This window comes from Juglans microcarpa x Juglans regia, chromosome 7D, assembly GCF_004785595.1.
Source record: "Juglans microcarpa x Juglans regia isolate MS1-56 chromosome 7D, Jm3101_v1.0, whole genome shotgun sequence".
Classification (NCBI taxonomy): Eukaryota; Viridiplantae; Streptophyta; class Magnoliopsida; order Fagales; family Juglandaceae; genus Juglans; species Juglans microcarpa x Juglans regia.
Window position 1 is genome coordinate 19,581,178 of NC_054606.1, and position 17,304 is coordinate 19,598,481.

The 17,304-nt window shown below is 33.4% G+C and overlaps 2 protein-coding genes across 2 annotated transcripts; one reads left to right on the top strand and one right to left on the bottom strand.

Moving 5' to 3' along the window:
* Window positions 1-14,152: 14,152 nt before the first annotated feature.
* LOC121238418 (germin-like protein 9-3) lies at window positions 14,153-14,785 on the bottom strand. Its single transcript, XM_041135266.1, has one exon. It carries the CDS (start codon window positions 14,783-14,785, stop codon window positions 14,153-14,155), a length of 633 nt encoding a protein of 210 aa, XP_040991200.1.
* Window positions 14,786-15,433: 648 nt separating this feature from the next.
* On the top strand, window positions 15,434-16,060 carry LOC121238419 (germin-like protein 9-3). The gene has a single exon (XM_041135267.1). The coding sequence runs from the start codon at window positions 15,434-15,436 to the stop codon at window positions 16,058-16,060; it is 627 nt and encodes a 208-aa protein (XP_040991201.1).
* Window positions 16,061-17,304: the final 1,244 nt, after the last annotated feature.

Here is a 17,304-nt window from a genome sequence, read left to right on the forward strand (position 1 = left end):
CACTATTACGATTTTTATGCGTTTTAGCATACAATTGGGTCAAATCATAGTCAGCGGGACTTTCTTCTTTCTGTAAAAGGAAAATCTATATTAAACCTTAAATCAGAAAATGTGTATTATATGTTAATATTTAACGGGCACTAAAATAACTTACCATTTTGTTAGACAAACGATGAAAAAATTGAGAACCTGCAAGATGGTTTATCTTTAAATTTGATCTATTTGCTTTGTTCACAGTACTCCGTTGCTAAAAGAAAAAAATATTAGTCTATATGTTTAATACATGTGTGATATATTTTTAAAAAAAGACAGCAGCTATATTACCTGATAAGCAGGGTCTTCAAACATATCACAAACTTTCTCTCATTCGTTTGGTGGAATATTTTGGAATGGATTTTGGCGCGCCTCTATTGTAGTACTGAACTTCTTATAATGTGCATGGCATCGACCTTTGTACCTCCAAAATGCATTCGACATCAGTTCCTCAATCGTTAATCGATCCTCTCTTCAGCCAAAATTAAGCTCGAACTCATCCTTTCAAAAATCATAAACAAGTACTATAAATACAAAATAATTTGAAAGTAACATGTTATATACTTAGTTGCTTGAGATGTAGGTTATTACCAAACAACGGTTTTTTATGTGGTCTTTCACATCTTGGAGAACTTTAGACCAAGAGGATGTAGAAATCGGTGCATACGTGCGAGTAAGTGTACCAACATAAGAAGCAAGCCACGCTGCCAAATCGCCGGAACCACCGGTGTGATCATTAGGAATGTCAACTTTAATTTTACCAACTTTTCTTACTTTCTCTATGCAGACACCCCTCGTAGTGCCTCTACCTCGACGCTTGTTTACAACAGCTATATATATAGCAATTAAAGCATAACTTTTTAATTAAATTAATTTATTTTATAGATATATTACTTAAATTGAGCATAAAATATGATATCTAATGTGATAAAATACCTTGTTCTAGGCCTGGTGATGTTGGCTCACTATTGATGACAGGTAAACCACACGGAGAGTCAATAATGGATGGGGATGACACACGTGTTGCTTTGCATTTGGGAGGCATATCTATTTGAAATTGTAACAAATTATTATTTAAACAATCGTTAAAGATATTTACATGTTAATATTACTTACAGAAATTCATGTTTGAAATTCATTCACTATCCGTTTTGCTGGACCAGTCGCCCTCATCATCACTAGACACTTCAGTTGATTCATTTTCTTCCAATATTTCACCCTCAATTACTTCAGGTTGAACATCTTCTCTACGCAATGGAACCATATCATATTGGCTTAAATCAACAAATAGATTGATGTCTACTTCACTTTCTTGATATGCTTCTTCATTTGCTGGACTATCAACTTCTTCATGTGGTTCGTCTGCCTCTGGAATGTAATTATATACATTTCTTGGTGCAAACTTCTCCACTATCCTCCATGGGTTTCCGTACTCCGGATCATCTAAATAAAAAACTTGATTCGTTTGGCAAGCGAGAACGAAAGGATCGTCCTCATACCATGTGTGAGATGTATTGACACTCACAAAATAATCATCATTATGCACTCCAAACCTAAGATTTGAGACATCCCACCAATTACATTTAAACAACCAGACCATATATCCCCCCACATACTTTAACGCTATGATATTTTCCACAATTCTGTAGAAATCAATGTTATCATCCCATGGCTTCCTTCGACTACGACCCCACAATTTTGAGTTTTCCTATATCTTTCTCTATCAGTTGTGTGAAATCTATATCCACGCACCAAACATCTTGAGTACTCGAAAGCCCGTCTGGACGGACCACATGCTAGAGCATACAGTTCTGGTGAGATTTCTGATGAATTTTCACCATATTTCAATGTAACCTATATCAATAAATATTATTATATATAAAAAAAAATAGAGTTTAGTGGTATGAAATTCGAATTATAAAATGGGGCTTAACAGTAATACCGTATTTTCAAACCACGAGGTAAATTTCTCTTCGTGCGTCTTTTCTACGTCAATTATACCATTCGAGCAAAGTAGTTGTATATGTTCGCTGTGCATGTTCATGTTCATGTTAATTTGTATGAAGTTATACTATATTATTATACATAAACTTAAAAATAATAGTGATTTAGAGAATCATCACTAACCTTAAGTACTGATCAATCTCTGCGCAGTTATTCAAGACATACCATCGAGCTCTTTCAAACTCTTGCGAACATAGATCGCAGCCACCTTGTGCGCCTATGGGACGCACGGTCTGGGAAAATACAGTAAATATCGATGAGACTGTCATCTCTCGCCCACCTTCATAATTTCGGTTTGGTCTTGTAAATCTAGTATCAGCCTCATGAAAATACATTGAACACAAGGTATGCCACTTATTATCAATATATGACTCTGCAATCGAACCTTCTGGACGAGCTTTATTCCCCACAGATCGCTTAAGTTTTCCCAAAAATCGTTCAATAGGATACATCCATCTATACTGAACCGGGCCATCGAGTAAAGCCTCACGAGGTAGGTGCACAGCCAAATGAACCATTACATCAAAGAATGAAGGCGGGTACAAACTCTCCAATTTACACAATATTACTGCAATGTCAACTTCCATTTTTAACAATGCATCAACTTTCAACGTTCTGCTACAAATGTCTCTGAAAAATCTCCCTAATTCTATGAGAGCTGTACGAATATCTCGAGTAAGCTTCTCACGCACACCAACCAGCAACAGACGTTGCAGAAATACATGACAGTCGTGACTTTTAAAACCAGTTATCTTCCAATCATGTGTTCGAACACATCTTGTCATGTTTGAAGCATAGCCATCGGGTAATTTGATTTTCATAAACCAATCACAAAATTTCTTTCTCTCATCATTTGAAAGTGTATACCATCCGATGGGCATATAAGCTGACGATCCATTATCTTGCAAATGCAACTCCGGTCTGATCCCCATCTCCTTTAAGTCTTTACGAGAGTTAGCTATATCTTTTGTCTTCCATTCTATTGACATCAGAGTGCCCAATATATTCTCACATATATTTTTCTCGATGTGCATAACATCTAAATTGTGGCATATTGTCAAGGTAGACTAGTATGGCAATTCAAAAAAAATACTTTTTTTTGTCCAATTCAACTCCACTACTTGTCGTTTTCTCTTTCAAACCCTTGAATATTTTCCAAATCTGTTTTCTGAAACATCCCCCAACTGGGGGATAATATCATTCACAGTCAACTTTGGCGGTGAAGCCCTGCGCTCAACCCTTCCATCAAACTATTTGTACGCCATCTATGATCATGTGGTAAATAACGACGATACCTCATAAAACATAATTTCCTATCATGACTCAACCATTGAGACTGTGTATCTTTATTGTAAACAGGACAAGCCATTTTACCTTTTGTGCTCCAACCAGACAAATTTTCATATGCAGGAAAATCATTTATTGTCCACATCACTGCAGCATGCATCTTTAACTCCCCCAACGAGGCTGCATCATACGTACTAACACCCTGATCCCACAACTCTTTCAACTTTGCAATCAGTGGTTGCAGATATACATCTAATTCATTCCCTGGTGACCTTGGCCCTGGTATCAGTAGAGTCATCATAAAATATGGATCATTCATACACTTACAAGGTGGCAAGTTATAGGACATTAATATGACAGGCCAAGTACTATGAGAAGTGCTCATGTTGCCAAATGGATTAAAACCATCCGTTGCTAAACCAAGACGTACATTGCGAGGTTCTTCAGCAAACCATGGATACTTGACGTCAAATTTCTTCAATTGTAAGAAATATGCAGGATGCGAGAGAAAGTTTTCATTTTGGACTCTTTCTGTTTGATGCCAAGACATATATTTGGCAGTTAACCGGGACGTAAACAATCTTTGAAGTTGAGGAATCAACGAAAAATGTCTTAACACTTTATGGGGTACATTACGTTTATCGGATGTCCATCTTGACTCATGACACACTGGGCATGAGTCTAATTCTACATATTGCTGCCAGTAGAGAACACAATCATTTTTACAAGCGTGGATGATATTATAATCAAATCCTAGCCCTCGTTTCAATAGCTTTGCTTCATAAAAATTACGGGGTACTACGTTATCCTAAGGAAGAGCCTCTTTAAATAATTCTAGCAACATGTCGATGGTCTTGGCAGAAATACGACAAATAGACTTAATATGAAGCAACCTCACCGTAAAAGACAACTTGCTATGACGAGTGCACCCCTCGTACAACTCTATTTGTGCATCCTCCCACAGTCTTGAAAATTTATCATTACTCTCAAATGATTGTGTAGATGTTCCTTCTCCATCTCTCATCCCAAATATTCCTACTCCCAGATTGCCTAACATCTCAGTCATAGCCTCTCTATTATCATCACTGTCATCACGATCATTCACATTAATGTCGTCTATGTCGATGTCGTTACCCTCCTCCATTTGATTGGTCTGACTGTTAAAATCTAACTCCTTTAGGAAATGGTTCGCCATGTAAGACCCAAGGTGAGTATTTAGGATCAATTTCATTTACAAATAAATGATCATCCACTACCACCAAGTTATAAGAATTAAGATTTTTGCACTTCTTGCACGGATATCTTATAAATCCTCGACTGTCAACACTTATGCGAGCAAACTCTATAAAAAACTTCACCTCTTGTGCATACTCCTTACAGTCTCGCCCAAGTCTATCTCCTAGTAGCATCCAACTTTTATCCATTGTATTTTCGTTACTTGTCGGATGTCTATCAAAAAACACAAAATTCATGGGATAAACACTATAAAAAAAAATCCAAATTTTATAAGGTAGTTGATCCTATTCCATTCGAGAGACTATTATCTATATCGCATATATACTCAATCCTAAACTCTAATGTTAGTACAAATTTCGGCAGCATTTCCCTACTATTCTCCAAGTATGCTAGTCATGATAAGTCGTCAACCCTATTAATGAGCCGAGAAACTTACAGACCACATACCCGAAGAATGTAAGGAATCGCTGAACCAAAATTTTAATTGCCTAATACAAGAGTTTAAACTGAATATATCTGCCGTATAGATAATAGAATCTCAAACTGTCCACTTTGGACAATTCAAGAGTTGTACCCAAACATTCTTTAAGAGAAAATTTGGCCACAACTCTCGATCGGGTCTAAGGTTTAAGTACATATAAAAATAACTCTAAAATTCAAAACTATCTAACTCATAATACAATTATACAATGAAATCACATTCCAAATCACAAATACATGATTGCAACATTACATTCCTAATTAATCACCAATTGCTACATTCTAATTTAATTTTAGTGCATAATATTTTGTAATTATACTATATTATTTTTTAATTAAATGTGTTATAAGTTTTATACATTAATTTAACTATTAACAATTGCTACGTTATATCTATATTTTAAGTTTCTAATTTAATTTTAGTTCATAATATTTTGTAATTATACTATATTATTTTTTAATTAAATTTGTTATAAGTTTTATACATTAATTTAACTATTAACAATTGCTATATTATATCTATATTTTAAGTTTCTAATTTAATTTTAGTGCATAATATGTTGTAATTATACTATATTATTTTTTAATTAAATTTGTTATAAGTTTTATACATTAATTTAACTATTAACAATTGCTATGTTATATCTATATTTTAAGTTTCTAATTTAATTTTAGTACATAATATTTTTTAATTATACTATATTATTTTTTAATTAAATTTGTTATAAGTTTTATACATTAATTTAACTATTTACAATTGCTATATTATATCTATATTTTAAGTTTCTAATTTAATTTTAGTGCATAATATGTTGTAATTATACTATATTATTTTTTAATTAAATTTGTTATAAGTTTTATACATTAATTTAACTATTAACAATTGCTATGTTATATCTATATTTTAAGTTTCTAATTTAATTTTAGTACATAATATTTTTTAATTATACCATATTATTTTTTAATTACATTTTTTATAAGCTTTATACATTAATTTAACTATTAACAATTGCTATGTTATATCTATATTTTAAGTTTCTAATTTAATTTTAGTACATAATATTTTTTAATTATACTATATTATTTTTAATTACATTTTTTATAAGCTTTATACATTAATTTAACTATTAACAATTGCTATGTTATATCTATATTTTAAGTTTCTAATTTAATTTTAGTACATAATATTTTTTAATTATACTATATTATTTTTTAATTACATTTTTATAAGCTTTATACATTAATTTAACTATTAACAATTGCTATGTTATATCTATATTTTAAGTTTCCAATTTAATTTTATATAAACTATGTTGTAATTATATTATATTAATCTATATTTTTATATTTTATTCATTTATAATTTTTGTTATATTTGGATTCTGTTCGAACAATATTCTACTCCCACAGGATCTCGTTCGAACTAACGTTATAGCGTTCGAACGAGACAAACCCAGATTCCAGACACGAAACAGAGAAAATATTTACCACAAAACACAATTTTCACAATCATAATCTCATAAGATGTATATTGCCAGAATGCCCATTTTAAATGGGATTGCACAAACACAAATATACAACATGCATCTTAACATAATTAATTAAAAACTATAAATTATCAAAAATCTAAAAATTATAAATATTACCTTAAATTTAAGCAATCCAAACAAAAATATCAATCCACAATACCTATATAAGCAGAAAGCACATTATGAGAAAACCTAAATCATGTGCAATAAACTAATATTAATGAAACTCGAAATACAAAAAAAACATAGAAAAAAAAATATACATTTTGTTCGAACCTCTCCTCTCTCTCTCTCAAGAATCTCTTCTCTCACTAAGTCTGTGAGTATCTCTCTCTCCACAACACTTTCACACACACAAAATTACAAAGCTGTGCTCTGCCTCCTATTAAACATTCATAAACTATGAAAATGAACGGGAGGTTCAGGTATATGAATCTGTGAAGTCCCGTTCGAACTGAAAATTTACCCATTCGAACACGAAAATTTCGAGTAGGCGCCAATTCTACCGCTATTTATTTCACGTTCGAACGTGTCATTTTGTTGTTCGAAGTAACAAATCAGAATATTCCTTGGCATATTCTTCAAATGTAGACCACCTCAAAGGGTATTTTCATAACACTGTTTCTTGCAGAGCGTTCGAATGACGAATTTTGACGTTCGAATAAACTAACATTCAGAGTATTTTGCACGAAGTTTCCTTCCAAACACATTCCACGAGATAACATCGTTAGAACGGAACGTTTTTGGGTTCGAACCAATCACAAAATATTTTAATATTATATACTATATAATAACTATATATTTTACCAACAATTTTATATTATAATTGATAATATATAATGTACTACAAGTCTAATAGTTAATATAATACTTATACTATATACTAACTATTAATATATAGTACTTATTAATATATATATATACTTTTGGTCTTCTAATTTTGCACTATATATTATATAACTTACTATCTTGGATATAATCTATAATAATTATAGTTATAGTAACTTATAATAGTAACTAGTAACTAGTTACTATAGTTATGATAATTTGTATAGTTATCATAACTTATAATACTTGCACTGAAGTAGCTATAGTAACTATTTTAACTATAGTACTTATGATAACTTGTATAATTATCAAAACTTATAATACTTACACTGTAGTAGCTATATAACTAATAAGTACTATCTATATTAATTATTTTAACTTGTATAGTTATTATAACTTATAACACTTACACTGTAGTAGATATATAACTAATAGCTACTATATATATATGGTAACTATATAATACTTACATTGTAGTAGCTATATAGCTAATATCAAGTATATCTATATTTATATTAATTATATTAACTTGTATAGTTATCATAACTTATAATAGCTATAACTATATAGTAACTATATATAATACTTACACTATAGTAGTTATATAACATATAACTACTATAGTTTAATCTTTAAAATTTGATGAATTCATGTTTAAAATCACTGCATTGGATTCACCAAACATTAAAATCTGAAACTTTGATGAATTGCACATTCCAATTCATCTTCAAATTTGAAGAGTCACTATTCACACTCTATAACTATTATTTTATTTACTTAAATTATTGTTTTCTAATTTTGAGCCACAATATATTTAAGTTGGGAAACAATAATTTAAGTATTAAATTATTAATTAACATATAGTTAGTATAATTGTAAAATATGAAAAAAATAAATTAAAAATATTATTATTAAAAAAACCATATTATATTATTATTTTGATGAATCCAATAGCTAATTCAATGTGGAGTTATGGATATGGAGGTTTTGAGTTTATGGAAAATATGTACTTTTCACCAAATTTTGAAGATGAAAATGATGAATTCAATGTTAATGCTCTTAGTATGTACTTAGTATAATAGAAACAATATATTTAAAAATAATATACTAAATATATTAATTAAAAGTATTATGATACTATTATTAGTTTCATTTTTATACTTTTATACTTTGTAATATTATTATTATTATTATTATTATATATTATTATTAGTAATATAATTTTAAATATATTAATATAATAACCGTTCGAACGGATATTTATCCAGTTCGAACGAGACGCCATAGTCATTATAGACCCAATTCGAATACAATGAAACAAAATTCTCTCATTCGAACCAGCAACTACCGAGAGCCTGCCGAGTTCGCCCCTTAACTCCACCGCGAAAACCGCCACTCAACCGCCGTAGAAACCCCACATTTGAACTTCTAAGAGGTATGGGTCAACTCTTCACCTCTATTGTTTAGTTTTTTGCACGAATGAGATGCGTTTGAGGGGTATGGATTTCGAATCCGAAATCCACCCATTTTAGTGTATTCCGTGGAAATAACATCAAAATAATTGGTAGAAATGATTGGGCTTCTACCGATTAAAACAAATGATAACATCTAGATATGAAGTTTTTCAGTTCGGGGCTGAGTCGACTCAGCCATGGCTGTTTGGCTTCTTCCGTTCGAACAAACTCTAGTCCGTTCGAACTCCTAGTTGCCAAACAGCATTATTTCTGTTCGAACAAAATAAGTTTGTTTGAATGAACAAAGAAACTCTATTCGAATGAACAGAACAATCCACTCGAATAGAGTTTTCTAGTTCGAACAAACTATGTTCTGTTCGAACGAATTATTTCAATTCAGTAAATATACTATAATTCTTCAATAATATAATTTAAAAATTATGATTAATTATATTCTTACTTTCATTATGGTTAAACAGTATATCAATGGCATCCAGCGGAAGAAAACGTGCGAGAGATCGGCCCAGCCAAAGTAGTGGATCAGCAGCTCATGCTCCGGAGACGAGGTCTACACTTGTCGAGCATCCAGTCATTTTGTCTGACTTCTCTGATCTTTTATGGGAGGGACGGAGCATACAGTCCATCTTCACCGAGCGGGGATGGATACCGATCTATGAGCAGCGGGGGACTGCATATCCAGAGATGGTCAGTGAGTTCTACCGTGCCATAGGATAACTTAGCGCTGATGCTCTGTTCTACACCATATCAGTCTGGGGAGTGAGTATTAATTTCTCTCCCCGCATTATTGCTGAGTTCCTTGACATTCCCCGTATAGCCGACTCATATCCTACAGCGGCTACACGGGGACCAGCGGCTGCACCATCTGATTCTGATACACCGGCCGCACCCTCCACGTTAGCCCCAAATGTAGATTCGGATGCTACTTCTGATGGTAGTGAGGATGAGGATCTACCTGATGATGGTCTCACAGACGATCAGGTGCGTCAGCTAGTGCGAGACCCCTCGGCTCCTCCATATGATGGGAGCAAGGTGATCCGACAGGCCGATTGTATAAAATTTTTTAGAATGCTTAATTTGATTGTTGGCTATAATATCGATCCGAAAAAACACAAGACTGATTTCGGAATCGATCGAGCCAGATTTTTGCTGCGGATAGCACGGGGGGATCCCATTGATCTGGCATTGTATTTATTCCCCCGCATTCGATCGGAGTCACGCTTTTCCAGTGGAGGTAGTCTACCATTTGCACTGCTGATATCTAACCTCCTACTCCGATCGGGGGTTACAGTGTCGGCCACTGAGCAGAGGTCGCCACAGATGGGGCCCCTTAACATGATCACATTCAGCAAGAGCCAGGGCCACTTATGGAAGACTGCACCAGAACAGCCTAGTGATCCTCCCACAGATCCAACTTCTAGTAGTGCTACCGCTGTTGAGAGACAGCTTCCTAGGGCTACTTTGGATTAGGTACGAGCTCTGTTTGTGGAGTTCGTTGAGCCCATCATGGAGAAACTTAGGGATTTGAAATGATCTATTAAAATGTTGCAAGAAGATGTTGATATACTAAGGAATCAATAATTATGATCGTTTTAGTTATTATTTTACTTTTTTATGTTGTACTGAACATTATATATTTGAGATGTAATTAATGTATGGTTTTTATTTCTCGTGTTTACTACTTTGTTTATTTTTTTAATTTTACTTCTCGTTCATGATAATATAAAAAATGATACTATCTTTAAAGTTATATTTATATAAATTTAACATAAAAGAAATCATTATAAAGTTTTGAAGTTAATTACATAAAAGTAATTTATGAATTTATAAATATTTTAACTCGCCGCAAATCATAATATATAATATATATACATTTTTAGATTTTGAAAATGATAACAAATTAATGGAAAAAATATTTATTACTTTAATGGAAAAATATATGCACAAATCCATACTAATAAAAAAATTAATTGAATCTCTATCCGTTTGAACAAAGAAATTTAAGTTCGAACGGTTATTAACTTACCCTGGAAAAAATAAATTAATTTCCCGCCAATATTATTATTCGAACAGATTATATACTGTTCGAACGAACATTAATTCCATGTTCGAATATATTTTGTTCTGTTAGAACGGTTTTCCTTTTTTTAGACGATTTTGTTCGTCACAAAATATCTTGTTCGAATGGATATTTTTCCGTTCAAACGAATTTAGTAGCTCAGTCATTTTTGGAGACGAAATGCTCCAAAAATGACTTTTAGGTAAGGGTGTCAAATCGTGTTAACGGGTCGTGTTCGTGTCGTGTCAAGACGTGTATATTATACTATATAGGTCAACTCTAACCCGACCCGTTAAGCTTATTGTGTCAAAATCTCAAACCCTAACACGACCCATTAACATAACGGGTCGTGTCGTGTCAACCCGTTTATGTAAATGGATTGAACAGAGAGAAAATTAACCCGTTTGATCTAGTTAAGTTTAGCATATTTTTATATAAATTTTAAAATCACAATATTTATAAAAAAATATAAAACTAACTGCAAGTCTAAAATTACAATCTAAACAATAAAAATATCAAAATTAAAATCCCAACAATTTTATTTTTTGATATAAAGGTATAATTGTAATTTTAACTTTCTTAACGGGTCATTACGGGTCAAAACGGGTTGACCCGTTATTAACCCGTTAAGCAATCGTGTCTTAACGGGTCAACCCGTTTTGACCCGAACCCATTAAGGCTAAACCTTAACCCGTTTTTATCGTGTCATGTTCGTGTTGGGTTAACGAATCGTGTCACATATTATCACCCTTACTTTTAGGGATGACCCTAACAAATTTCGTCCCTAAAAATCAAATTTCTTGTAGTAGAAGGAAGAAAAAGATAAAAAAAAAAAAAAAGGATAAAAATCAAAAGCTTTTAATTTTAGCATGTTATAGGTACTAGTACGTAGTAGAAAATAGCCACCAACCAACGCCTATGCCCCCCTCCTCATTGTTGCTTCTTTTTTTTTTTCCTTACTTTTTTTGTTGTATATTTTAGTATTTTCATTTTTTTATATTTAAATTAACTTTTAGATTTTACTAAATTAATGTTATTTGTTTCGGTGGTAGTGTAAGTACTCTGCTTTTTTTAATTCTCACTATGTACTTTTTACCTGCATCCATGACTTGGAAAATTGTACCATATTGTTAATATTTATAACCATCACAAATATAACAATAAATTGTTGGGCTCATATACGTAGTCTAGTGACAACGGCCAAAATAAGAAGAAAAACTCTATATACAGTCGGTATGTGCAGTCGAAATACAATCGGACGTCTGACAGCTTGAGTCCCACTCTCTTCTTTTCTTCCTCCACTTTCTTCCTCCCTCTTTCTCTTCCCTCTTTTTTCTCAACAGATGGCCTATTCTCTACGGGAGTGCTACGGGATTGGAGACACCCATCATTCGAAACAAATTTCAATCACTATTCTTCTTTCTGCTTTTTTAAGCTTTGGTGCTAAGTTGTTAGCCTACAGCCATACACACTGAATCAACATCCTCCAAATAAAAGTAAGAATAATGGGAAGAATGAATAAGAATGTCCAGCTCAAGCACCCTCACTTATGGAGGTCCCCCTTTCCACTCCAGACAGTCTCTATCTCAAAGGGAAAAACACAGACTGGTGACTGCTGGGAAAATTTTGCGTTGATTGCTTCTTGATAAAATAAAAAAATGCTGAAGTTAATTGGTTTGATTAGTTTTCTTTCTAGCTTCTACCTAGTCAAATTTTACCTCACCATTTGGTTGTTGGGAAAAATACAAAAGAACAGAATCTATATAAGAGAAAAAGTAGAGAGAGTAGTCGTTGGCTTACAAGACAACTAAGGAGGCACCCACAAAGGAAGTTGAACAGCCGCACCCATTTTTGCTCCCATGGAGTAACGACTCAAACTTAGAAGGAGAGAGAGAGAGAGAGAGAGAGTTGCTTGAGATAAAATTTGTATATAGATAACGGACTAATGTATGAAGAAGGAAAAAACTAACTTATCCAACATATAGATCTATTCAAAAATCTTAGATAAAAAATACAAAACCAGCCACAAAATAATTTATCCCAGAAAAAAAAAAAAAAAAAGCAAGAAAAAAAGAGAAAGAGACGAGAAAGAAGAAACCGAATAAGAAAGAAAAGTTTACCGGAAAAGAGAGAGAGAGAGAGAGAGAGAGGGGTATGGTTTGCTTTTATCCTTTTTAGTTTTTTTTATTTCTACGTTTACATGCCGCTTACATATACCGATTGTACCTAGCAAAATTGAAATAAGAATTATTCTGACGATTAATTAATTACCAAAAACTAGAGATTAAGGTGCGTATGGTTACCAAACTCACCTCAACTCATCTCAATTCATCATTACTACTTTTTCAAATCCCAACACAAAATATAATAAAGAATTCAACTTTTTCAAATTTCAAAATAATAATAATATTAAAAAATAATATTCTAACAATATTTTATCATCACAACTCAACTCAACTCAACTCACTTCAACATCCAAACACACCCTAAGACTTAGAAAAGATACAAAATATAGAAAAAACTTAAAAAAAAAATATTGATTAATGATAAAATTTGAAAATATTTCCTGAAGCCCGCTAGTTGAGCTCAATTAGCTTCAAAATTCAAAATTAAGACAATTTTTTCATAAAGAAAAAATTCAAATTATTGCATGGAAATTAAATATGCAAGTAGACAAGAATCCTGTTAAGAATTTCGCCAAAATCGAAATTAGAATCACTTCCAAAACTTAAAACGAAATATTTCCTACGAAGACAAAAATAAACTTAAATAAAATGTTTTGGAAAAAAAAATTGATATTGCTCCAATCCAAGGAAGATTGTTTTTCTTGCTATATTTGTGTAAATTCACATTCTTAAGGTAGTTCAGCGCATTCGACATAGAATCTGGACTCAGATCCCCGCATCAGTTTGGGTTCACATCATCTAGCCAGGGACTATTTTTTATAACTTCATATCCCAATATTAGTCTGTAAATTCACCAAACTTCAAGCACCTATAGTCTAAGTTGAACGGTGGAATTATAATAATACTTGACCTCATCTATTCATACCCAAAGTTCTGAAAAGGGACTGATTTCTTATTTCATTGATCAAAGATATATAAGAATTTGAATGGTGGCAACGTACATGAATTGATGGAAAAAAAATAAAATGATATATCTTAAGGAGAGGAAAATAAAATGAGAGGCCATAAAATTGCATCTACTGGTGATGCTCGTCATACTTAGGGCTTGCCCATGGGAACAAGGCCAGCCTTGAGAGCTTGAATGGTGGAAACATCAGTCTTGAAGGATTTAGCCAACACATTATCGTCAATGCCAGTGATGAACAAGGTGTTGGGAATTGAAACAGTTCCAGCATTTGCACTCCCAAAAGCTGAAATTGCTAAAGCAGATGTTTGCGCAACATTGTACTGAAAGTGCACTAGTCCTTTAGGAAACACAAACATATCACCTGCTTGAAGTGTTTGTGTAAAGAGCTTGTTGGTTGTATCAACAAACCCAACCTGAAGAGAACCTTGAACAAGGAAAAGGAGCTCAGCTGAGCGAGGATGGGTGTGTGGTGGATTGGTTGTGCCATTTGCAAACTGCAATACAGCATAAGAAACACTCTGTCCATTGAGTGCTGGGAATTCAACCATGCTTGCTTTCAACACCTTAAAAGTCGTGGGAGGGCCTGACCCGATAAAGGAACGCAAGCCAGTAAATGTGAAGAAGCTTCCATCAACCGTAGTGGCATTTGGGGGGGTTATAAAGTCAGTGAGGATGTTTGGATCTCCGGCTACTACCATTCCAATGATGGCAAATGAAGAAACTAGCAGTGAGAAAAATTTCATGGAGAAAGTTTTGATGGCCATCGAAAGAGAAGTTGATCAGCTAAGAGCTATTGTCTTTCAATGAAGGTTAATGGGATGGAATGAGCAGCTTTTGACTCAGAGAAGGCTATATTTATACGGGGGTAATTGGTTACCCGTATAGAATAATCTCCATGGAAGTCGGCACGTACGGCTTGTAATCACTGATCAATGATCGATCTGCAGGCCTCTTGGGTGAGTATTAGACGGAAACTACAAAGCAATTCTTCTCGTAGTGGCAATAATATTACGATTGTTAATTACAGCGTGTTGGCTTGGGTCTTACCCTCTTAGGCCGGTCCTTTCAGTACTTGGGGTTTTAATGAATGTACTGCTTGCTTGCAACCTAAAACGTTCTCTTACGCAACCAACATAAAATAATTACCTTTTTATAAGACTGCATTGGAACTTCCATCTGCCTTTGAATCCATGCCATATACAGTACCTAAAATGTTGTCAGCATGTACCGGGAGGAGAACAAGAAAAGAAAAAAAGCTTTGTTAACACCTACGTACTTCCAGCTGGGATTCGTCTATGATCAACCAGCTTATATATACGTATACACATAACCAGAGAACCCATACTCACCAAATTAAAGCCAAGCCTTTTTCTTGTACTCAGACTTTCCTCTTTAAGTGTGATCATCAAGAAATGGCCTCGGCATTGCTAAAGTATTCAGTTTTTACCCTTCTAGCTGTCTTTGCTACTTTTTGGGTAGCAAAAGCAAGTGATCCAAATATCTTATCCGACTTTATAGCCCCGGCAAATTCTACAAGCGTGGATGGAAACTACTTCACGTTCAATGGACTGCGTGGGATATTTTCCCAAACCCCACCAAATTTCAAGGTTACAAAAGCTAGCATGGTCGAATTCCCAGCTCTAAATGGCCAAAGTGTCTCCATTGCCGTTCTCCAGTTCCCTAGTGGTGGCGTTAACCCTCCTCACACCCATCCGCGCTCTGCAGAGCTTCTGTTTCTGGTGCAAGGCAGTCTTGAGGTTGGTTTCATAGATACCACCAACAAGCTTTACAATCAGACACTCCAAGTTGGGGACATGTTCATATTTCCTAAGGGACTTGTACACTTCCAATACAATGCGGATCAGGCCAACAGAACTGCCACAGCTATATCTGCTTTCGGTAGTGCAAATGCTGGAACCATTTCAATCCCTGCTAATGTTTTCACTACTGGCATTGATGATGCAATCCTTGCCAAGGCTTTCAAAACTGATACTGCTACAATTCAAAATATCAAGGTCGGCCTTGCTCCCAAGGCCTAATACCTGATCAAAAGTCCATATGCTTTTCATTATTTTTTATATAACAGAATAAAAGAAGACATAAATATTGGAATATTATTTGTGATTTCTATTGTAACAAGTTGATTTGATTTGATATAAGACATAATTGGAATATTACATTGATATATTAGCAGTATTTTGTAATTCAATTACATGAATTAATTAAGATGATTTTCAAAGTTACATGGAGCAAGCATTTAAAACTATATATCAAAACTAATAATTTGCATGATACGTACCCATGCAGCTCGTTCAATTCTAGTTTATAATATGTATGAAAAATAGGTTACATGACATAATCTTAATAGTTGGATCTTTTAAGATTATTCACACTGCAACACTTTATTCATTTGATGGTGTAATGTGTTGGTGTTGATGGTCTAGATGCAAACTATTAGTTGGAGGGTGAAGAGTATTATTAATGAAGTTTTACTATGCATCATCCAGTACTATTCACCCTCACACCCCATATATACCTGACAGTTTTTTCTTTTTTTTTCATAAGGTGCATGTGAGATGTAGGTAATAAATAGTGACTGATAAGAAAATTAATTCTTTTTAATATTATTACTGCGTATGCCATTTTTTTTACGGTATAAATTAAAATGATTTCACAATAATCACTAGTACAGCTTTGATTTCATTTCAACAAAATAAAGATTATAATACATAACTTTGACCCTCAAACTCAAAATGCTCGTAACCTTAAGATCAGTTCAACCCAATTAATTAAAAAATGACTTTATTCATGTACTTTAATTTCTTAGGGGACAAAAGCAAGTGTAGTACTTATATATATGTACTATAAGCTAATGTCTATTATTTACAAATTTTTCTTACCAAATATCTCAAATATAACGCCATTATAGTACCTTTCATTTGGGTTCCCTCCCCAAGATGAAGGCCGCCAAGGATGCATTATTAAATATCTATATATATAGAAAACAAACTCCACCATATATACATATTTCATCAAAATTATAAATTATCGACTACCAAGCTAGTACAGCGACAATACTTTTATATATTGCACATGTCAACTGTGTCTTCGTCCCCTCTCTCTCTCTCTCTCTCTCTCTCTCCTCCTACTCTCTAAAACAAAAGCATCATCTCCCACCACCGGTGGATAGGGGTGAAAAAAAAAAAACCAATGAACTAGTAAACTGGACCAGACCAATGGGTTTGGTCTTATACCGGATTTGATTCAGTCCTGTACCAGTTTT